The sequence below is a fragment of the Abramis brama genome (genome assembly GCF_963993115.1).
Source record: "Abramis brama genome assembly, chromosome: 13".
NCBI lineage: Eukaryota > Metazoa > Chordata > Actinopteri > Cypriniformes > Leuciscidae > Abramis > Abramis brama.
In genome coordinates this window covers 24,357,301-24,380,309 of record NC_139975.1, presented here as the reverse complement: position 1 = coordinate 24,380,309, position 23,009 = coordinate 24,357,301, and the positions used below count along the sequence as shown (strand labels likewise).

Here is a 23,009-nt window from a genome sequence, read left to right as displayed (position 1 = left end):
GAGAACCAGACTTTACAGTTTAAATAGTAAACACATTTTTACTGAATTATTTGTGAATGTTCTTGAACAAAAATGAAAGACTATTGTTCAATCAATATGTCCTGCCCCAGCTGTGTGTATGGCTGTACATATGAAGAATAAAAAATGAGACTCATTGGATCAGGTGACCCTCTTCCACTGCACCAAGGTCCAGTTCAGACGCTCACTGTAGGTGTTTTCTACGGTGGAAAGGGGTCATCATATTCACCCTGATCATTTAAGGCAGAAACAATGAGCTCATTAAAGTAATTATTACAAGTGGTGAACATAATGATTATAATATATAGAAAATCTGGCAGTGGTGCATGCTGATTCAGATTTGGCATCATCTGAAGTCCTGTCAAGAGTTGGCGCCGTCTCTTCACAGGTGTTTGGTCATCTGAAGTCTTCATAAGAGGCTGGATCCAAACTGGAGCTGGCGTAGATGATCAACGAGACTGGTCATAATGTTTTGGCTCATCAGTGTATGACCATTTCATGGGGTGTTGAAATGAAGAAGAAATGAGAAACGATTGTCCATTGAAAAGATTTTGACTGTAACATTGATGATCACAAACTTGTGCTGTATGTGTATTTCAGATCCTACTCTTAGATGAGGCAACAGCTGCTATCGACACAGAGACAGACCGCCTCATACAGGACACTATCCGCAGCTCTTTCAGCGGCTGCACCACTCTAGTGATTGCCCATCGTCTCAACACTGTGCTGAACTGTAGCAGGATCATGGTCCTGGACCAGGGGCAGGTGGGTCTCCACTTTCATCTGCTGTTGTTTTAATGATAATCATACAGTTAACCCAAAGGGACAGCGTTTGTAGAACATGTTCATGCTCCAAAAGTTCAGCTTTCAGTCTCAAACTAGATAAATGTGTTAACTCTTAAAAAAGTTCTATATATACACAATGTATATCTACAGAGAGCTGTCAAAAACATTAACATGCAATTAAAGTGTTGTTTTGACTAACTTGATTGTTTGTAGAATAACTGACTCAGGACAGTAAAGTTAGTTTTAAGAAAAGCTTAATGTGTCATTTGTTTAGATATTTTGCGTCAAAAAACTGCCTATATGTATACATTATGGACTATAAACAGTAAATATAGACAAAGTTATGTTCATGTAACATCTTATCATCTTTGAAATAGATTTTGGAGTTTGACACCCCTTCAAACTTGCTGGCCAATGAAAACTCATGTTTCCATGCCATGATGGTGGCAGCAGAAGAAACGCTCACCTGTAAGAACTAAGCAGGCGTTGAACACACGGACCCTCTGCTCAACGAAACATTCAGAGAGGACGAGAGGCCCTCCGCCCTGCTGCTGAGAAGATTTACACCAGATGCAGAGTTAAAATCCTTCAAGCTGCTGAAACTGAAACTGAGATTTTCCGTTTGTATGTTATACTTTAAGATAATGATAATGTTGTTGTTCGCACAATGAGTGATTTTGAGTTCATACGGTACATGATGTCTTGAAAGACAGCTTTCCAATGGAAACATTTATGTTGATGGCACTTTATTTGTGTTGATGTGTGAATAATCCTGCGTCCTGACTCTTGCCGTCAGACAAGTGTTGATTGAGGGCATTTCTCATGCTGGACTAGATCTTCTGCCTGTGTTTGGTAGAAGCACACTGATAAATGTAATTTATTTACGTTTTTCATTTATTTGCTTTAATTCATGTTGGGCTCTATAAAGTATGCAAGATATGTATTGACCATAAGGTATTATTGAATTGCCTTATATGTATCTGACGTTTTCATGCATATGAATCCAACCAAAGATGACATTCAAATCAGTCACACATATCAATCATTCCAGAGATCAGCACCAAAAAAGAGAAATGTGTTTTATTTTCATTATTCTTATTCTTTTCTGTTGTTGTTGGTGGTGGTGTCACTCATACTGTGCAAGTTATGTGCCTCTGCTGTTATATATTTGATGGATATCTGTCAAAAGCATTGTGCAATTTAAGTGTTTTAGAGAGAAAAATGTGCAATGTGATTTCTTATAGTAATTCATCAAGACAGTGCTATTTTTATTTGTATTCTAAGTGCATATTTCTGTTATCTGACATCATTTTCTCAACAAAAATCCTAAAAAAAATCCCTTAGATTCTTGAGGAGTGCCTGTACTACTTCATATCAAGACTTCACTGCATGATCTCTTCAGGAATGATTGACAGTTGTTTATATTTTCCAAGCGGAATTGCACAGACACCTGAATTATGCAGGAATTTGGATCTATAGGCCTTTGGCAGTCTATTTTTTTTATTATTATTTTTATTTTTTGTTAAATAAATGTATGCCACACCATGCAGTATCTGTTTAGATATTAATCTTGGGAAATATCAAGATAAATACAAATCAGTTCACAAGCTTAGATATGTTAATCATTAAGAGTTGCCTTGTTCTTTAAGATCCAGAGATTATACTTTTGTGGTTGTTGAACACTTGATTGTTATAAAAATGTTTTATTGAATAAAAAGTATATTTATACATTTAACTGCTTTGTGTGTGTAAGACCTTTGTCAGAGTTGAAAGATAAAGAATATTTTTAAATTTCCATGTAATTTTGTTCCTGCATGCCTTTAAACACCATTAAGATTTTTTTTTTTTTTTTTTTTATAAATATGACACTTCATATAAAGACAAACGTAATATAAACATTTCATAAGAAAAAATATTAATATTTCATGGTTCTCACTTTGGACTTTTATCATCCTAAGCAGTAATATATACATGTAGCCTCATTCATTTTAATTTGCCTAATCTAATAAAAAACACAACACAACACAAAATAACCACAACGACGCTGCAGGAGCTCTAGAACGAACAAATAAAGTCATTATAATCAAAAAAGCTCCATTATTTTGTACTGAAGGGACTTTTATGTTGTCTTGTATTTTCCCATCAATCCCGTCGTAGCGGAAGCATCGGTGCAGCTGCGGAGCTCTAGCCGCAGCAGCAGCGCTCAGGATCGGCCACACACCGGGCTGACATGCCGCGGGGATGATGGCTGCCTTCGGCATTCTGAGCTACGAACACAGGCCTCTTAAACGGCCCAGACTCGGTCCCCCGGACGTCTATCCACAGGACCCGAAGCAAAAAGAGGTTAGGCCACGTTCCCTCTTCCTCTCTAGCCACATTTAACGTTTAAATAGTGAATTACAGGGTGTTTTTTCAGGGATGTTCAGACGAGGCCCTGCCGTCTGCTAACGACCAATAACAATGAACCGAACGGCTCGACTAGCTGAACAGAAAAACATAATGTGTTGCCCTAAAATTATTTCGGTTTTCATCTTTAGTTGTTGTTGCAGATGGCTAGAGAAACAAAAGGGGATATTTTATTAGTGAAACTCCGCTTTAAAAATGACGTAAGCATCTATATTTATCGAGCTTTTTGTTTAAAGCCACTTTCATCGTCGCAGTGCCATTTAAAAAGCGCGTCATATGAAATGCACGACTGTTAATAATCATTATCTTGAGCTTTTATAATTATGAAATAAGTATTTGCAATCAATAAAGCTTTATTTAAGATGTAAACAGTCCCAATAGCCCGTTAGTACTGTCGGGTTGTTTATGTTTGTTGACAACTGCTCGTGGATTGAAGTGTTTGTCATGGATGCGTTTTAAAACCTAGCGAGCTGTCTAGATAGGCAACGTTTGTAGGCATCATTGCCTCGTTCAGAATTTTGTATATTAATGATCTATGCATGCAAAAACGATGTACGTGCCTATGATGCCTAAAAATGGTTTCCAGGTAAAGTTAGACACAACCATTATATCACAAATGGATTAAGACTGTTGTCAAGAAGATAGAAGCAACAGAATATATATATATATATATATATATATATATATATATTGTGTGTGTGTGGATTGCATCACAAGTCTTATTTTTCAGCATTGCATGTGATCTCTTATACTTGTCCCTGCAGATTTTTCAGTCTGAATTCAGTTTGTCGTCTTGATGAATTTTGAGCTCTCATAAGGATGGAGGACTGATTAACTCTGATTAACTGGCGCTTAATTAACTCCCCTGCGCACTGTAATGAGATATGCATGTAGTAACTGAAACTATCACTCTCTCGTTTATTAGGATGAGTTGACGGCATTGAACGTCAAGCAAGGATTTAACAACCAGCCGGCTGTTTCAGGCGATGAGCATGGCAGCGCTAAAAATGTCAATTTCAACCCTTCAAAGGTAAGATTATCAATTCATTCAGAGGCCAATTGCATGCATGCATTTTATTAGTCTCATCCTCATTCATTTACACTGGGGATTCCTGTTTCCTTCTGCTTTTCAGATCAGCTCAAACTTCAGCAGCATCATTGCCGAGAAGTTACGCTGCAACACATTTCCAGACACTGGGAAGAGGAAGCCGCAGGTCAATCAGAAGGACAATTTCTGGCTCGTCACAGCCAGGTCACAGAGCTCCATTAATAATTGGTTCACGGACTTGGCCGGGACCAAACCCCTAACTCAGCTTGCTAAAAAGGTTTGCTTTTGCCTTGTTCCTTTTTGTGAACTCTGAACAAATCACTTGTTGTATTTCCCTAATATGTTAATAGCACACAAACCTCTGAGCATTACAGTATTTCACAGTAGGAGGTCAAATGCTCTTTTCTTGGGGTTTGCATTAGTCTAATTGCTGTGTGTGTGTGCGCTAGGTTCCTATCTTCAGCAAGAAAGAGGAAGTGTTTGGCTACCTTGCCAAGTACTCTGTGCCGGTGATGCGATCTGCTTGGATGATTAAAATGACATGTGCGTATCACGCAGCCATAACTGAAACCAAGGTGAAGAAGAGGCATGTCATTGACCCCTGCATAGGTTAGTGTGGTAAATGTGCATCATTCTGTACGCTCATATAAGAATTGTCCTCTTTTAATTCTCGAAAGAAGATGGGATGTCCTCTGTTGTTGTGCTGTGTAATTGGGCTTTGTGCTGCAATGCCTCACTGGTTTTATCTGGCTTCTGTAGAATGGACTCAGATAATTACTAAATACCTGTGGGAGCAGCTGCAGAAGGTGGCAGAGTTTTACAGACAGTCTCCGAGCCAGGGCTGCGGGTCTCCTCTGCCCGCTCCTCCTGCAGAGGTCGAAACTGCAATGAAACAGTGGGAGTACAACGAGAAACTGGCCATGTTCATGTTCCAGGTGGGTGGGCCCATATTTACTTAAAGTCTGCATGAAACGAACGTCTTTTCTTCCCTATTGGGACGTATATCCGATTGAAACTGCTTCTCGAGCAAGAACGAATGTAGGGTGGGGCTTGATTTTGTCCATGAATTGATTGGGTCATGCTTGTGGTTTGCTATTGGTCAATTGCATGTGAGTGACAGGTTGTCCTGTCCTTGCACCAGTAAACGCGTCATCAGAGAAGAAAGGAGATGTTGCTGCAAGTGAGAGGAGACACATGATTTAAAAAAATAAGGATGTGTACGGATGTCTATGGTAGCAATCAAAATAGAGCAAATCACCTTTTAAAGTAATTTGACACTTCAAGTAAAGATTGTATATACATCGTTACACCAGTAGATGGCATTGTCATTGAATCATTCATTCAAGTGATTTGCTCAAAAACACTGATTCATCCAGTAAAGAAAGGCCCTGTCCCAAATGGTACACTTCATATGCACTTTCGGTCTTGTGGACTTACAATGGCTGCCGCGTGTCCGTTAAGTCCATGGGACTTTTTAGGGTGTAGGGTGTCCCATTTGTCATTTTCATAGACAGTATATAAACTGGACACAGCGACCCCATTGGATTCAACGGAGAAAAGTGAAGTCAATTAGAAGCACTCACTTCCTGATGGCTGAGCGTACTGCGCAGACTCAAACTGAGCTTGACGACGTAGATGTGACGTGAGCAACCCGTCTGTCTTCTAGTAGCTGTGCCAAGAGAAATCTGAATCATTCCCTTCCGAAACTTGCAGAGACGGAGAGCGTGAGTAGGAGGTGTCCATGAGCTAGGAGCAGGAGCAACTTTTGCTAAGTATTCTGATGAATTATTTTGTCATTTTGCCTCCACGTCCCCCGATTGCCCGCGAGCTTCTCCTCCTGTCCATACGGTAATCTCTCTACTGTGCGACAGAGAGTCGCGTGGTTATGACGCAATCGTTAGCCTATTTTTACAAAAACTGCATCTACGGGGCCATAACGTAAGATACAAGGTAATGGAGCCTTTTATACATTTTCGTGTTTCTTTAGAAATAAATAATGGACAAATAGAGTCTTTAAACGCCTCAGATGTAAAGTTATTCGCTGTCAATGTGACGGCAAAATGAATGGGAGTCAATGGAATGCTAACAGCAGGTGATGGTCTGCTAATCAATGGCGGCCCCCGGGGAAGCTTCAATATTATTATTTTTATAATTCACTCAAATTAATCAAACTATTTTAATGTTTAAGTTATGACTGCAGCAATTCACATTTTGTCAGAACCTCTAGAAAGTTACAAGTTATTTTGTTTAGTTTGTCTGTTTAGAATCGTGGGACAATTGTGATCTCTATTTGAAAAAAATTAATTAATATTGTGATTCCTAATTTATCCAGAATCGTGCAGCTCTATAATATCCCATAAAAAACAAACAAACAAGAGTTGTCAATTTTGATTTCATGGTGACTTTACAGATGCTGTGTGTTGCCATCTCATGTAGTACAGAGGCTGTCAGATCTGAAGTCATTGTGTTAGGTCTGGGGGTCATGGTGTTATACTGTTCGAAGGTAGAAATGTCTCACTGTCCTGTTATTAAAGAGATATTTCACCGCTGGAAAGATGAATGTGTGTTTAAATTGGGTCATTTATGTAGTAGAAATGTGAAATTATTTTAGAAGTTGGTGCCTTCTAGACTGAGAAAAGCCAGAAAATGTATTTTTGGCTCATGTGGATGAAAGACAACAACTCCCAGAATGCACTTGATTCGCTGCCCTACGAGGCCACGCCCAAGTCACGCCTACCGTTTGCAGAGGGCAGTATCGGGAGAAATGATACAACTAGACTACTAGTTGACTCGAAACTGAAAAGATGCCGTTTTATCGTGAGATCCCCCTATGGGCGGGTTGAACACATGCGGAACGAGCACAATACTGAAATCTCTCATCTCAGGGGGACATGAGGGAGGGAAGCACGGTCATTCGAAAATACTACCGGGTTTCTACTGATACAAAGCTTAATGCTAATCGGTGAAGGATCCCTTTAAGTGAGTTCAACAAAGAATTTAGAGTTATGTCCCACAAAGATGACATTATAAAAGGGAGAGTTCACCTAAAAATTAAAATTTCTGCAAAAGCTGCAAATGTGACTCGTCCGGTCAGAAATTGAAGTCATAACTCTCCCATTATTATTATTATTATTATGTTAGTTTTGCGAATCATTCACCTGTTATGAATAATCTTAGGCAAGGCAAGTTTATTTATATAGCACATTTCATACACAATGGCAATTCAAAGTGCTTTACATAGAAGAAATTAAAATAATAAAAAGAAATAAGAATAATTAAAACGGTTTAGAAAAATAAAATACAGTACAGTACAAACAGTTGGACGAACATTGGCACAGTGCTCAATCAGTAAATGCATAGCTAAACGGATGTGTTTTGAGTCTGGATTTGAATGTGACTACTGTAGGAGCACATCTGATCTCCTCTGGAAGCTGGTTCCAGCTGCGACTGGCATAATAGCTAAAAGCAGACTCGCCATGCTTAGAGTGAACCCTTGGTATTTCTAGCTGATGTGATCCTTATGATCTGAGTGATCTGTTGGGTTTATATTCAGTGAGCATATCTGCAATGTATTGAGGTCCTAGGCCATTGAGTGATACCAGTAATAATACTTTAAAATCAATCCTAAATTTAACTGGGAGCCAGTGTAAAGACCTGAGGACTGGTGTGATATGTTCATATTTTCTGGTTCTGCTCAGAATCCTGGCGGCAGCGTTCTGTATGAGCTGCAACTGTCTTATGTAATTCTAATCTTAGAATTACATCATTAGTTCCAACTAATAAAATGAAATGAAGTGTCAAATTATTTGTAAATCATTTAATTAGTTGATGTATCCAAATATATGTATTGCATATATGTATTGGTAAATCTGATGCGTGTCATTTATGTGCTCATCATGGCTCAATTATAGTCATATCTTATTTTAGTTGATTAAATTTGGATAGGAGAAAGAATTGAACATGAAAAATGACACACCTCACCATTAATATATACACTACCATTCAAAAGTTTGGGGTCAGTAAGATTTTAAATGTTTATGAAAAGACTCTTATATCCACCGAGGCTACATTCAGGGATGTAGTGGAGGCTAAACGCACGTAAACGCCGTTTACGCACCTCCCAAAATTCGGAAATAGCGTTTGCCCACCTCCAAAGTGCGTTTATCCACCTCTACATTGCGTTTATCCACCTCTAAATTTCACGTTATTTGAGCGGACTTTGTTTTTCCAGTGCGTTATCGCCGATCGGTACATGATTCGAGCATTTGGGCCGTTAACGACAGAGCAGAACGCGTAGCACAAACACGGAGCAGAGAGCGCAGCGCGCCGACACACACGCACACACACACGGAACAAAGAGAACGGCGCACACACGTAGCAGAAAACACACGCTCGTGAAGTTACTAAACAAGCTGCGCGAGAATGAAACTTGATCGCAGCCGCAACAAGAAATCATTAAAACAATGCAAAAAAGGGATTTTTTTAATCCATTAAAGGCAGCTGGTTTAATGTAGGGAGCATGTCAAAACCCAACTGTACAAGAGATTCAGAGGGAGTCAAGCCTGCACCAGGTTTAAGACTTTTCCCTCTACAGGGAAACACTGATCCACATTTTTCTGATAGACCAAAAAATTAATCAATTAATCGAGGAAATATTCAACAGATTAATCGACTATGAAAATAATCCCAAATCACTAATCATTGCACAAGTGCATTGCATTGGAAGCCCTGGATATAAGCCTCCCTCTCGATCTCTCATAAATATTTTTGTTCTCTCTGTTTTGTCATTTAAACTTTATAGATTTCAACCATATTATTCCTTCTTGAGTCTCTTTAACAAGAACTTAGATTAATGTATGAATTGAATAGTGATTGTGTGACCTATGATGAGGGAACAACCAGTGATACCCTTGGTAGTACCATCAAATGATAACCTATAGCGATGTCATCAGGATACACATACACAGGTAGGAAGTGGCCCACCTTACCGGGTGCCCACGTCGTGGTCCACCAGAGTTTATAGTTTACCCACCTCTTTTTTTACCACTACACCACTGGCTACATTACTTTGGTCAAAAACAGTAATATTTTTATTTTTATTTTATTTGAATATATTTTAAATGTAATTTATTCCAAGCTAAGTTTTCAGCATCATTATTCCAGTCTTCAGTGTCACATGATCCTTCAGAAATCATTCTAATACCGGTATGATGATTTGCTGTTCAAGAAACATTTCTTATTATTATCAATGTTGAAAACAGTTGTGCCGCTTAATATTTTTGTGGAAATCATGATGCTTTTATTCAAGATACTTTGATGAATAGAAAGAAAATCATTTAATTGAAATAGAAACCTTTTCTAGCATTATAAAAGTCTGTTCTGAATAAAATTATACATTTATTTGAAAAAGACCCTAAACTTTGAATGGTAGTGTATATATGATATGTGCTGATTGTTTTTGAATACAGCAAAATGAGATGTAAAATTACTACCATTTATAATTCATTTGGCAAATTATTTTGTGGATATGATTATTTATTGTTTGTGTGTGTATATAGGATGGCATGTTAGACAGACATGAGTTTCTCACCTGGGTGCTGGAGTGTTTCGAGAAGATCAGACCTGGAGAAGACGAGCTTCTGCGATTGCTGCTGCCGCTCCTGTTACAGGTCAGTTTAACACAATTTACCAGATTTTAATGAATTCCACAGAATTATGCAGATTTTTCTCCTGAAATCAAGGCCATAAAAGCCCTTAAAAGCTTCGGTCTGTCTTGACAGTCTATTTCTGAATGGAGTGTGATCATTTTGACCTCTTGTCATTATTTCATTCAGTATTCTGGGGAGTTTGTGCAGTCAGCCTATTTATCTAGACGGCTGGCGTATTTCTGCACACGCCGGCTCAATTTGCTGCTGAGCGATGGCAGTCTCGGCCCGGGCCCAGGCGGCCACCCGGCCCACAGCATTTCAGCACAGCAAGGGAACGCTCTGCCCCCCACCCCCACCTCCCAGCCTTCAGGGGGCAACCAGCCCCAGACCCCCTTCACAGACTTCTACATCTGCCCCCAGCACAGGCCCGTGGTGTTTGGACTCAGCTGCATGCTGCAGGTACTGTCTTATGTGTGTCATTCCAGCTGCATTCCTCTGATTCCTGTCTTCCTGTTTATTGATGTTAGTTTCGTTCTGTTTGTCCCTGTGTAGAGCATCGTGTTGTGTTGCCCCAGCGCTCTGGTCTGGCACTACTCACTGACAGATAGCCGTAATAAGACCGGCTCCCCGTTAGACCTCTTGCCAATCGCCCCCTCTAACCTGCCCATGCCGGGGGGCACCAGCACCTTTAACCAGCAGGTTTGATCTCAGTTGATTTTACATCATCTGATCCTCTGGCACTTCATCTAGTGAGTTTGTCTAAAGGAATGTGATGTTTCTCAGGTTCGGGCCAAGGTTCGGGAGATTGAAGAGCAGGTGAAAGAGAGAGGGCAGGCTGTGGAGTTCCGCTGGTCTTTCGACAAGTGTCAGGAAACCACAGCAGGTGGGCATGAATGAGCTGTTCAGGATCTCAGTATGGACAGGACTTATTTTATTTTGGTACAGCCTGTTAAATGTATTATCCTGATAGGTTTCACTATTAGCCGGGTTCTGCACACATTGGAGGTTTTGGATAACCACAGCTTTGAGAAGTCTGACTTTAGCAATTCCCTGGACTCGCTGTATAACCGGATCTTTGGCTCGGGTCAGAGCAAAGATGGACACGAGGTAAAGACAACAGTGTTTTCATTTGTTTTTATGTGGTCCCACTGAACAAGCTACACTACAGTTCAAATATTGGGGTCAGTATTTTAACTTTTTTGAGAGAGAGAAATTAATACTTTTGAGGATGCATTAAATTGATCAGAAGTGACACCAAATACATTTGTAACGTTACAAAAGATTTCTGTTTCAAATAAATGCTGATCTTTTGAACTGTCTATCCTCAGTTTGATGTTTAACGTCGTGTAATGTGCTGGTAACTGTAGATGAGTCCAGACGACGATGCGGTGGTGACCCTGCTGTGTGAGTGGGCTGTTTCCTGTAAAAGGTCAGGGCCTCACAGAGCCATGGTGGTGGCCAAACTCCTGGAGAAGAGACAGACGGAGATTGAGGCAGAGGTGCTGTTGGGAACCAAAAACACTAAACATTATTTTACATTATGAAAGTAGTTTCATAATGTCCAACTGTACAGTTCACATTTGACAGTTTCTGTGTGTGTTTTTAGAGGTGTGGAGAGTCAGAGGTTGTAGATGAGAAAGGCTCTGTGTCATCAGGGTCTCTGTCTACTGCCACACTGCCTGTCTTCCAGGACGTCCTACTTCAGTTCCTGGACACTCAAGCCCCTGTGCTCAGTGAGTCACTATATCAGTGTCCATTAGGATGTTTTTTTAACTTGGTTCCATTTCTGGCTTTAGGGATGGATTATACTTTTAAATGAATTTAATCTTTGTCTCTGTGTCTGTGAAGCTGAGCCCGGGAACGAGAGCGAGCGAGTGGAGTTCTCTAATCTTGTGCTGCTCTTCTGCGAGCTCATCCGTCATGATGTCTTCTCACACAACATCTACATGTGCACCCTCATCTCCCGGGGTGACCTGGCCTCCGATTCCCATCTGCCCCGCCCACGTTCCCCCAGCGACGAGCCCTCTGACGAATCGGAGCGCAAAGAGCAGGATGCAGGTAGCGGTGTTAAAATCGAGGCAAGTAGCTTATTTGTTTTAAAGTCACAGTGTAATATAATTGGTTTTAGAATTTAGTCTTACTATAATGCTTTCATTTGTTTTGGTTTTTAGGATACTGGTATGTCAGAGTCGATGGAGATGGATCACAACTCAAGCGCTAACTTTGATGAGGTTGGAGAGAGTGTTTCACAATACATGTCTATTTTGTAATAATGATGGTACCTGATGTTTGCTAACCAAGGTCAATTATTAAATGCATCATTGAGCACGTTTACATGCACACCAGTACACTGATAACTCACAAAAGTCAGCTTATTGAAGTAACCTGTTGTCCGGGTTTACATGCAAACCAATAACCAGACAATGCAAGTAAACCACATTCGCAAGACTTTATTAATAAATCAGGTAATTTCCCGGTAGTGATGTCAAATTAAGGATGCACCGATATGAAAATTTTGGCCGATACCGATAACCGGTGATTCTTTATATCTGAAAGCCGATAACCGATATAATGGCCGATAAACCTAAAATCCAAATTTTTATATAATTTTTGAGAGCCTGATACAAAAACAAAGGTCTCACCATTAAAAGCCATGTCCTAAATGCACAATTATGATGTTCTCATTATAATTTTATGTAGCCGATATGACAGACTTGCGCTGCACATGTTGCACATAACCGTATTTTCTGTTTTTAAAATGATTTCAATCATATTTCAAACAATTCAAAAGCATCATGTTTGATCAGTGCACATCTGAAGTGTCTTAGCTGAAGGAAATGATACATTATTTATTGGCTTTAATATATCGGCTAAATTTTCTTACTGGGCCGATAACGATAACATTAAAAATGAACCGATATCGGCCGATACCGATATGGTGGCCGATATATCGTGCATCCCTATGTCAAATCATAATAATTTGAGTATCTGACTCTGAGTATTTCATTTATGTCGGTTGTGATGTTAAATAAAGCATTAAAAACCGAAGAAGAGTATTGCAACATATCAGTGTGAAACTTACGGCTAATATATCATCCTCTCATGCAGTTACAGATGCAGCATTTTTACTGTACCACTTCTTCTGCACGAGATGAGAGCACTTTTATAATTTTTTGTGGTCAAGAAAGAGTCTGAGTTTCCGATATATTTCCATTCACAGTAAGGACACGTTCCTGTCACATATAACGCATGCGGACTTCAGTAAGCCGACAGAAAGCAGGTTAATGCATTTACATGCTGGGTGAAATCAGCGTAAGGGCCAAAAATCTGGCTGTGACGATCGGGTTATGCTTAAGCCATTTCTGACCTTACTCCGATAAGAAAAGAAGCGGGTTAACGCGTTTACATGATCATGTGCGTGGTCCGTTTATGAAGCTTAATCAGGTTAAGAACGTGCATGTAAACGCACTCATTGTCTGAACCTTCAGCAGATGTTCTCTCCTCCAATGCACTGTGAGTCGAAGGGAAGCCCTTCCCCGGAGAAATCTGCCCAAGAGCAGGAGAGCAAAAACACTGCCAAGGATAAGGGCATGGACCCGGCCTTCCCCCTGGTTTACGAGCAGCCTCGCCACATACAGTACGCCACCCACTTCCCCATTCCTCAGGTGAGCACACTGAGGATTTATGGGAAATGTTGTTTTGGTAAAAACAAATTGTCAATTTTTGTTTGATCAAATAATTGCCTTGGTGTGTATAAGAGACTTCTTTCAAAAACATAAAAAATCTTACCAACCCCAAACTTTTGAACTGTAGTCCACATGACTAATATTCTAACTAAATTGATTGTTGTTCAGGAGGAGAACGCAAGTCATGAGTGTAACCAGCGTCTGGTGGTTCTCTATGGAGTAGGCAAGCAGCGAGATGAAGCTCGCCACGCCATCAAGAAGATCACCAAAGACATCCTGAAGGTTCTCAACCGCAAGAGTACAGCAGAGACAGGTGTGGCAGTGAACACAACTCAAACCAACCGTTTAGTTATTAACAGATTTTGATGAGTAACTATATCAGGGGCTGTTTACACAACACCGTTTTCAACTAAAAACATAAAACTTTTATGCATTTTGGCTTTTCATGTGCACGACAAAGGCATTTTGGGTGCCTGAAAACGGGATTCAAAGTGCAAGTTTTGGAAACAACAAAAACGTGTAAACAACAAAAACGCGAATCTCTGAAGATGATTGCTGTGGTATGCAGCATAAAATATTTGTCCCAATCGATCTTGACTGCGATCATTAGTGTTGCTTTCGTCAACGAAAATTATGACGAAATATTGTCGTCAACGAACCGTTATCACCTGACGAAAACGAGACGAGACGAGACGTAAATGCTGGTCATGTGACGATGACTAAAATACATGTATAATGCAATATCGTTGACGAATAAAAACGAGACTAAATGTGATTTACACAATAAAAACTATGCTAAAATGTTTCTTCATTTTCGTTGACCAAAACGAGACGAGACGAAATGTTATAACGTCACGACGAATGAGAACGTTGTGCGTGAACCCAGCTTTGTCAGCTTTAAATTCTGGTTTGCGATCTGGTCACCCGACCCGATTATCAGCGAATTTAACAATATTACTCCATTAGTTATTCCATTAAAATGTCTCATTGGTATATTTGACACATTCATAATCATTACTTTTGCCGGTTCTTTGTGACAGCTGTTATGTGCGTTATTAGCAGTGTCTCTGGTTACATGAACGCGTCACCGCATTAGCGCCAGAACATGGAGATTTTATTTTAGAGAATAATCGCACAACCTATTCAATATTCTAGAATTAAATAAACTAATCGAATATCCAAAAATCGTGACTCATCCCTGCATGGAATCTCTTGTTTCTTTTCCCAAATCTTCACTCACGTCTCACCCATTTTCTAAAGGGATTATAAACGTGTCTTCATTGGTTTGCTTTTAATTAGGCCTATTATATTCGTATTCTTTACTGTGGTAAAGTAGAAAAACACTGTAGGACAGATAGCCTACATTTGTACTTGCATGTCAAATTATTTTTAACACAGTTTGTGCTTGTTATATTAGACATAGGGCGCGTCAAGTTTAGTTGTAAAGCGCGTTTCACACGCGCGGGTGATTTTTAGTTTCACTTTCTCTGGCAGCGCAATCTCAAACATAGCCTAAATATCTCGCCCTTGTGGAGAATAAAATTCGCTCTTCAGACCAATTTACATCAAGTAGAAAACACGAAGATATCATAAAGAGATCGATGGTCTCTTTCCTGCTCGTGTCCCACATCCCTCTCAAAGCGCAGAGTGGTAGGCTATCACGCGTCTTTGTGTGGAAATATAAAACGAGTTTTTATTTTTTTAAATAACCCCCAACCACCGCCGGTAGTTGGTCCATTACCGCGGTGGTAAAAAAAACTGCCACCGTCACAGCCCTATACTAAATATAATAAGATAACCTTGTTTGAAATTCTATATTGACTGGGTTAAATAGAATTACATTACTAAAAAGAAACTAAAATACAATTTTCATTGACTAAAACTAGACTATAATGTCATCAGTTTTCGTCGACTAAAACTAGACTAAAATGTCATCAGTTTTCGTTGACTAAAACTAGACTAAAATGTCATCAGTTTTCGTCGACTAAAACTTGACTAGACTAAAAAGAGTATGAACGTGACTAAAACTAATAAAAACTAAAACGAAAGCTTGACACAAAGACTAGACTAAAACTAAAATTAAAACAGGCCGCCAAAAACAACACTAGCGATCATATACTTTAGCTTCACCTATTGGCTCTGGAGTGACACATTTGGATGTCCGTCTCTCCTCATAGAGACTGTTCTTCATTAATGCTCAATTTCATTAGTCTTTTTTTTTTTTTACCCTATTTTCCATTCTGCTCTGTTATTAACAGCCTTTCATTGCACTGAACCTCTAAATATTCATAGCTGTAGCCCCATTTCAATGCTAATAGCAATCATTGACTTATATTCAAGCTTAGCTTCTGACTCAGTCAGAAAGAGCAGCCCTGCTTTTGCTTTTACTTTTTAATAGAGGTGTTATTGAACTTCCCATTATTTCCCTCGCAGCAGACTAAGTGTTGCCGTGGTCCTGACATTAAACGGCTCAACCCACAGCTATTACTATTTCAAGCACGGCACAGAACACTGACCCGTCGTGAATAAATCACCCATCCAGCTGCTTTTCATTTAAAAAACGTTTACCTCAGTGGTTGACTGATGGATACTTGATGATGCACTTTAAACCTGATAGCAGTCTCTGTATTTCATCTTCCTGATATTCTTTTAAGGCTCACAGCCTGTTGATGGCACGTGGTCTCTCTCATGTGCTGTGAATTCATTGATTTTTGTCTTTTATTGTCTTTCCTCAGGAGGTGAGGAAGGCCAGAAGAGGAAGAGGAGTAAACCCGAGGCCTTTCCCACTGCTGAAGACATTTTCTCTAAATTCCAGCACCTCTCACACTTTGACCAGCACCAGGTCACCTCTCAGGTCAGCCCGAATTAAATGAATAAACTACTGTGGGCTGTTTGTTTTTCCCACAGGTTTGTGTCTTAAGCCCAAAATACACTTTGGAATGTGGAAAACAAAGTATACTTGAGGCTTTAGAGGCATAATTCCATTAAATGGGTACATATTCTACCCTTTTGTAGCACTAATAATGTTTATTCAAGTGTTTTGCACCAAAAGCAGTTTAATTTTTCACCCCTTCTCTTACTCTAAATGTGTGGTCACTGGTCACATCAACAAAATTTTAGTGACATTTCACAGACAAAATAGGTCTATTGTCAATAGCATAGCAATGCATATAGCAGCACTCAAACAGAAATCGCTTTCAAACCAAGTGCTTTCTGTTGGTCAACGTGGTGAAGTTGCGTGACTAACTTGAACGAGATTGAAATCTGCCGTAGGAAGTTTTTCGCCCTCACACAAAATTCCCAATCTCATGGATGTGTTCTAGAATCGGCTGAAAAATATCAAACGTTTGATATCCTCTGACTGGGCTGATTCATAGTCTGAGGCTGAAAGTTCTGTGCCCATCATACACAATGCAATTTTCTGCTTAATCTGTCTACAATATATGCAGACTGACTAGCATCAGCTCCTCCAGACTGTGTATATGCCTTTACTGATTTAAGTCATTATTCTCTGTAAATCATGCCATCTCACTTGCTTTTATGTACGTTCAGATGTTCAGGCTTGCGCTGTCCGATTAATCAAATTTTGGACTTGCATGAAAAACTTGCTTACTGATTAAACTTGTTAAAGCATTGTGGTAAATGACTATGATTACAATATTGACCACAATAATCTATTATGATGATAATCAACCTTAAATTAGGCTATACTGGTGTGTTTGGGATCTCACAGGTGTCCAGGAATGTTCTGGAGCAGATCACCAGCTTTGCCTTAGGGATGTCCTATCACCTCCCACTGGTCCAACACATCCAGTTCATCTTCGACCTCATGGAGTACTCTCTCAATATAAGTGGCCTCATTGACTTTGCTATACAGGTATGAGAGCTGATCCTGTTTGGAATTGTACAGTACCTGATTGGAAACATTACCCCCAAAAATTCAAGTCTCTTTATGCTCTGCAATGCTTCATTTATTTGTTAAAATAAAAACAGTAATATTGTGAAATAGTATTACAAATTAAAATAACTTCTTTTTTTTTTTTCTATTTGAATATATTTTAAAATGTAATTTATTTCAGTGATGAAGCTGAATATTCAGCATCGTTACTCCAGTCTTCAGTGTCACGTGATCCTTCAGAAATCATAATAATATGTTGATTTGCTGCTCAACCGGTGTTTACCAGCCAGAGCAAACTTTTCTGGAAAGTTCGCTTTGGCAAGCTGTTTTGAATCCCAGAAACAAGCTCTGTTTTGGCCTGATTTTGTTTGAAATTACATCCGTTCATTCTTCGATTTTGCTTCAAGGTGCTCTAAGCGATGTTGGGTGACGTCACGCCAACAAAACGGAGGCTAGCTTGACCCTCCCTCTTCCTCATCCCGTCCCCTCCCTTCCGTGCTTCCTGAAACAGATGTAAATTCGGGACTTGTGCGTTCCTTCTCCTTTTCCCTCTTCTTTGCTCTTTGTTCATCGGAACGTCGTCTCTTTGGTCGTGTGTCGGCCATACCAAAATTCAAGAGAATATAATTCTAACGTTAGTCGTTGTCTAGGACATCTCTCCTCTAGCTAACTTCCCTCTTCATGCTTCTCTCTCCTCCACTCCCCACACCCCCCTTCATGTGCATGTGCACTAACCCCCCAAACCCCAAATCATTCTTGTCGGTTATTGGCTGGAACACTGTTTGTTATGTTTCGTGGTGCAGGCTGGGCCAGTTTGTGGGCTGTCTGCAGAGACCGCATTTTTTTACAGTGTGTTCAGGGGACAGGCAGCTAGCGGATAGTGAGGAGATGTTTGCTGTATGTGACACAAAATGTTTCAGCCTAAAAAATGCGTGACATCGCTTAGAGCACCTTTAAAGTATGTCAGGGCCTTAAATTCTCTCCCTTTTTTGATTTAATACTGCTTTGTATATTGGTGATTAACCTCATTGTGTGTCGGTCATGTAGCTGCTAAATGAATTGAGTCTGGTGGAAGCAGAACTCCTGCTGAAATCCTCCAACCTGGCAGGCAGTTACACTACAGGTCTCTGTCTGTGTATCGTGGCCGTCCTGCGGAGATACCACTCCTGCCTCATCCTCAACCCTGACCAGACCGCACAGGTCTTTGATGGGTATGTCATATTAATGTCTACTGTGCTTGATGGGACCGTGCAAAAACATCTATTGGAAAGACGTTAAGCTGTTTGGACAGTGATGAATGTATCGTATCGTACTCGGCAGGCTGCGGATTGTAGTCAAGTCTGGCGTGAATCCTGCAGACTGTTCCTCAGCTGAACGCTGTATCCTGGCCTATCTCTACGACCTCTATACCTCCTGCAGTCACCTAAAGAGCAAATTTGGAGAGATTTTCAGGTGAGAGCAATGAACTGTGAGTACTTTTAGATATATCTCCATATTCCTGGTGGTTTTGGTGGCATTCCTCTCTAATGGTTTCTGGTTTTGTGTGAATTCCCACAGTGAGTTCTGCTCAAAGGTAAAGAATTCCATCTACTATAACATCGACCCATCAGACTCCAACATGCTGTGGGATCAGATGTTCATGATCGATGCCATCGCTAATCCTACCGCACACAATATCAACCACTCCATGGTGGGAAAGGTCCTCAACGACAGCCCAGCTAACCGCTACAGCTTTGTGTGTAATGTGCTCATGGACGTGTGCGTGGACCATCGTGATCCTGAGAGGTTGGCATCTGATGTTTTGAGCGGGGTTATTATCATAGCTGAAGGGTTAGGGTTACAATTAGATGAAAAACTAAACGGAGATTAGAAATGTTGCCCTGTCAACTAACGGAAATATGTTGAAGCAATAAAATTGAAAATATAAATAATTGAAATCAAAATAAATTAAACACAAATAGTTGTATTAAATAATAATAATAATAAAACGATAAAAAAAAAACATTCAAAAATTGAAAATTGAAAAATAAAAATACAAAAATAAAAGCTGATGCTCTGCAAGATACACATATATAATACACTGACTTTGAGTAATAAGCCATTACAGTGCAATTTTTTGAGAGAACATCAGCGTTCATTAAAAATATACAGAGTAATGTATTTTTTTAACACAAGGATTGTCTAATTAGTTATCTATTAGATGGCCAAATTAAAATGTGTTGTTGCCATAAAAATGACCAAAGCGATTATAGTAATAATTGGCCCCGAGTCCTTCAGCATGATCCTCCATAAGCATCTTCAGTAATAGCAGAACAGCTGCATGGCATCTCTACTGTGGTGAGCTAATGTTGTGTGTTTTGTTTCAGGGTGAATGATATCGGTATCCTGTGTGCGGAGCTGACGGCGTACTGTCGCTATCTCAGTGCTGAGTGGTTGGGAGTGCTCAAGGCTCTCTGCTGCTCTTCCAACAACGGCAACTGCGGCTTTAACGATCTACTCTGCAACGTTGACGTGAGTCGCTATATCTTTTGCGTAAAACCCCTAAAGGTTTAGTCACAGCAAAATTTCAGGCAAAAAAGGAGTGATGAATTAATCCCGGTTCACAGAGAACCAAGCAGCTTTCTGTTTGTCAGTGCGGCAAATTTGCTAGATCAATTTGAACTTCTTGTAAATTCTGCGTGGAAATAATTCACCCTCACGTGACATTTCTGATTGCTTGGATTCCTATTGAAATGACTGGATTTTGCCTGTGAATACAGTAAATGTCACCGCATGTTGTCTGCTGTTTATGCATATTAGTGCTATCATTGTAATAGAAAGATGTTGGTCATGTTTTGTGGCATGCCTAGTGAAGATACTCAGTTATGAGGTCTGGTAGACTTACTTAGTCAGCTAGATGTGTCTCTGACTGTTGCACATGATGAAATGTCTAGTCGACTAGAATGACTACTTCTTGGTGATAATTGCATGTGTTTTCTCTTTGGCAGGTGAGTGATCTTTCTTTCCATGACTCACTGGCGACATTCGTTGCCATCCTGATAGCTCGGCAGTGTTTGTTGCTGGAGGATCTGGTGCGCTGCGTGGCCATCCCCTCCCTCCTGAACGCAGGTACGACTCTCCACAGGCTCCCAGTATCCCACAGCCACCTACCAAACAGACGCTCATTCACTGTATGCGTTTAGTTTTTCACACTTCTATAAGAGAGATGTCAGTACTAACTGCCTGCCTGTTTGATGTCTCCACATTTCACACTGGGAAGCTCTATCTGTAGCGGCACTGCTGTGTGTCCTAGAGCCAGAGAGCCGTTTCCACTGCCCAGTGCCCACAGACTCTCTCTCTGTCTGTCTCTGACTGGCTCACTGCACAAGGAGCTATTCAGGGCGGCAGTGAAAGACCGAATGATGTCATTGATTTCTTTAGGGTTAATTTAGAGGGATCATTTTCACAAAATTTATTCTGGTGTTGTTTACTCACCCTAATATCATTACAAACCTGTTTGACTTCTTCTGTGATTTTTTTAAAGTATGTGCAGAGTGCTGTTTTTCATAATGGAAACATGGGCTGCTAAACTCCAAAATCGGAATTCATTAAAATAGTCCATATAATTTGTGCGCTAAGTTTCAAGTCTACTGAAGCCATATGATAACTTTGTGTGAGGATTTAGAGGAATAGTTCACCCAAAATTAAAAATTGTCATCATTTACTTATTGTCATGTCATTCCAAACCCAGAAGTCTTTCATTCATCTATGAATCACCAATGAAGGTATTTTCTTAATATTCTTTCATCATTCTTTTGTCCGTCCGTTGAAAGTCTTCGCAACCAAAACTTGACTTAAAGTAAGAGAAATCCATATGAATCAAGTAGTGCAGATCCATGAGCAGATTTAGGGTGTGTTTAGCGTGGTTAGCGATCACACTACAACCCTGCCCGAGCCCGATCGAACTGTGCTCAAACCCACCTCTTCAAGCGGGCCAGGGCATGGTTTAGCGCAATGACACTAGTCAAACAAACCAGACTTTGAGGGTCAAACATCCTCGGGAACAGTTTAAATTGCTTAGTGTGAGTTGACCCTTAATTCCAGCTTTTATTCACTTATACACATTGATCAAGACGCATACGAAGAGCTCTTCAAATATGGTTAACGGAAGCTCAATGTTCTTGATGCACGAGAAGCAGTGAGGTTTGTTCTTTGCGCGTCAAGCTAGCACGTTTGAGCTTCCATTTACCATATTTGATGAGCTCTATGCCTCTTCCTTCTATGTGCCTTCTTTTGAGTTCAACAGTGCTGTCATTCAATTTGGAACATGAGGGTGAGCAATTCATGACAGGGTGTTTATTTATCCAGCTCGTTTGAGTCACCGGTGGTCTGTCTGTGTGGTGGTGTTCAGTATTGATGGGGTCATGTTCTGAGGCTAGTGCCTTTTTATGGAAGACTCTGGTTGTGACATGTTCGTGTTTGTGTGCAGCCTGTAGTGAGCAGGATTCTGAACCTGGAGCCAGACTGACCTGCAGGATCCTGCTTCATCTGTTCAGAACCCCACAGCGCAACCCCTGTCCACAAGACGGCACCAAATCAGGTAACGCAGAACACACACTCCCCCCTACACATCCCACCTGAACAAATCTAGACTTGCTATATATATATATATATATATATCCACAAAACTGAGAATTACATTTCTGTCCACAGACAAATCCACAGTGGGCATCAGATCGTCCTGCGACCGACACTTGCTGGCTGCTTCTCAGAACAGCATTGTGGTGGGGGCCGTGTTTGCCGTGTTAAAGGCCGTTTTCATGCTGGGTGAGATTTTGGGGACCTTTTTGTTGTGCATTCATGTTTTAGCCAATCAAACAGGAAGAATAACATGTCTTAGTGAGCATACAGAAGCTTTCAGAGAGCAAAACAAGAGAACCACGAAAGGCTTGTGTTAAAGGCTTTTGGTAAAGGAAAAGAAAGCCAAAGGAAAGGGAGATGGAGCAAATGGGATCCAGCTGGCTGATAGATAACTTATGGGCGCCTAAAAGTGTGACTTTGTGTTTATTTTTCCAGGAGATGCTGAGCTGAAGGGTTCTGGCTTCTCCCATCCTGCTGGCTTGGACGACATTGGAGAGGATGACATGGGCTCCAAAAAATCTGGAGGACGTAACGTCTCTATTGAAACAGCCAGTCTGGTGGTTTACGCCAAGTATGTGCTGAAGAGCATCTGCCAGCAGGTGATGATTTTAAGAGGATCAGATTCTCATCCATGGAAAGATTTTTAGCTATTATAATCTGTATTATAAAATAAATAGAATTAAGTTGTGAAAATAATTTCCTTGGGAAAGAAAGACATTCTTGAGTGACGTCCTAACCGCTAGCTTAAAAACGAGGATGTAATCTTCCAGAACTTGTGGAAATGCGTCTCACTATTACCAGGGTTCCCGCGGATCCTTAAAAAGTCTTAAATTAGATTTTTAAAATTTAAGGCCATAAAAAGTCTTATTTTTACTTATGAAAGGTCTTACATTTTTGAT

The 23,009-nt window shown here is 40.2% G+C and overlaps 2 protein-coding genes across 14 annotated transcripts in view; both read left to right on the top strand.

Moving 5' to 3' along the window:
- LOC311095471 (ATP-binding cassette sub-family C member 5) overlaps nucleotides 1-2,539 on the top strand; it is a 39,837-nt gene extending 37,298 nt beyond the window's left edge. The window contains exons 28-29 of the mRNA XM_084133995.1: nucleotides 619-783; nucleotides 1,182-2,539. Coding sequence (XP_083990121.1) covers nucleotides 619-783; nucleotides 1,182-1,283 — 267 coding nt within the window. The 3' untranslated portion in view covers nucleotides 1,284-2,539. The remainder of the gene's footprint in view (nucleotides 1-618; nucleotides 784-1,181) is intronic.
- A 418-nt stretch (nucleotides 2,540-2,957) lies between these two features.
- med12 (mediator complex subunit 12) overlaps nucleotides 2,958-23,009 on the top strand; it is a 34,604-nt gene continuing 14,552 nt past the window's right edge. For 9 of the 13 annotated variants that reach the window (XR_014608817.1, XR_014608818.1, XR_014608819.1 and 6 more), the window contains exons 1-26: nucleotides 2,963-3,147; nucleotides 4,136-4,240; nucleotides 4,344-4,535; nucleotides 4,708-4,867; nucleotides 5,018-5,193; nucleotides 9,817-9,927; nucleotides 10,093-10,365; nucleotides 10,459-10,605; nucleotides 10,690-10,789; nucleotides 10,877-11,013; nucleotides 11,274-11,405; nucleotides 11,513-11,639; nucleotides 11,755-11,984; nucleotides 12,078-12,137; nucleotides 13,395-13,571; nucleotides 13,761-13,905; nucleotides 16,328-16,446; nucleotides 17,326-17,469; nucleotides 18,538-18,701; nucleotides 18,811-18,942; nucleotides 19,048-19,275; nucleotides 19,857-20,001; nucleotides 20,478-20,598; nucleotides 21,959-22,069; nucleotides 22,183-22,296; nucleotides 22,546-22,709. Coding sequence is in view for 9 of the 13 variants with exons in the window: in XM_084133830.1 (XP_083989956.1) it covers nucleotides 3,046-3,147; nucleotides 4,136-4,240; nucleotides 4,344-4,535; nucleotides 4,708-4,867; nucleotides 5,018-5,193; nucleotides 9,817-9,927; nucleotides 10,093-10,365; nucleotides 10,459-10,605; nucleotides 10,690-10,789; nucleotides 10,877-11,013; nucleotides 11,274-11,405; nucleotides 11,513-11,639; nucleotides 11,755-11,984; nucleotides 12,078-12,137; nucleotides 13,395-13,571; nucleotides 13,761-13,905; nucleotides 16,328-16,446; nucleotides 17,326-17,469; nucleotides 18,538-18,701; nucleotides 18,811-18,942; nucleotides 19,048-19,275; nucleotides 19,857-20,001; nucleotides 20,478-20,598; nucleotides 21,959-22,069; nucleotides 22,183-22,296; nucleotides 22,546-22,709 (3,816 nt within the window). In the remaining 4 variants the exon portion in view is untranslated. Of the gene's footprint in view, nucleotides 3,148-4,135; nucleotides 4,241-4,343; nucleotides 4,536-4,707; nucleotides 4,868-5,017; nucleotides 5,194-9,816; nucleotides 9,928-10,092; nucleotides 10,366-10,458; nucleotides 10,606-10,689; nucleotides 10,790-10,876; nucleotides 11,014-11,273; nucleotides 11,406-11,512; nucleotides 11,640-11,754; nucleotides 11,985-12,077; nucleotides 12,138-13,394; nucleotides 13,572-13,760; nucleotides 13,906-16,327; nucleotides 16,447-17,325; nucleotides 17,470-18,537; nucleotides 18,702-18,810; nucleotides 18,943-19,047; nucleotides 19,276-19,856; nucleotides 20,002-20,477; nucleotides 20,599-21,958; nucleotides 22,070-22,182; nucleotides 22,297-22,545; nucleotides 22,710-23,009 lie in introns of all 13 variants that reach the window. The other 4 variants (XM_084133832.1, XM_084133831.1, XM_084133826.1 and 1 more) reach the window with 2 other exon arrangements.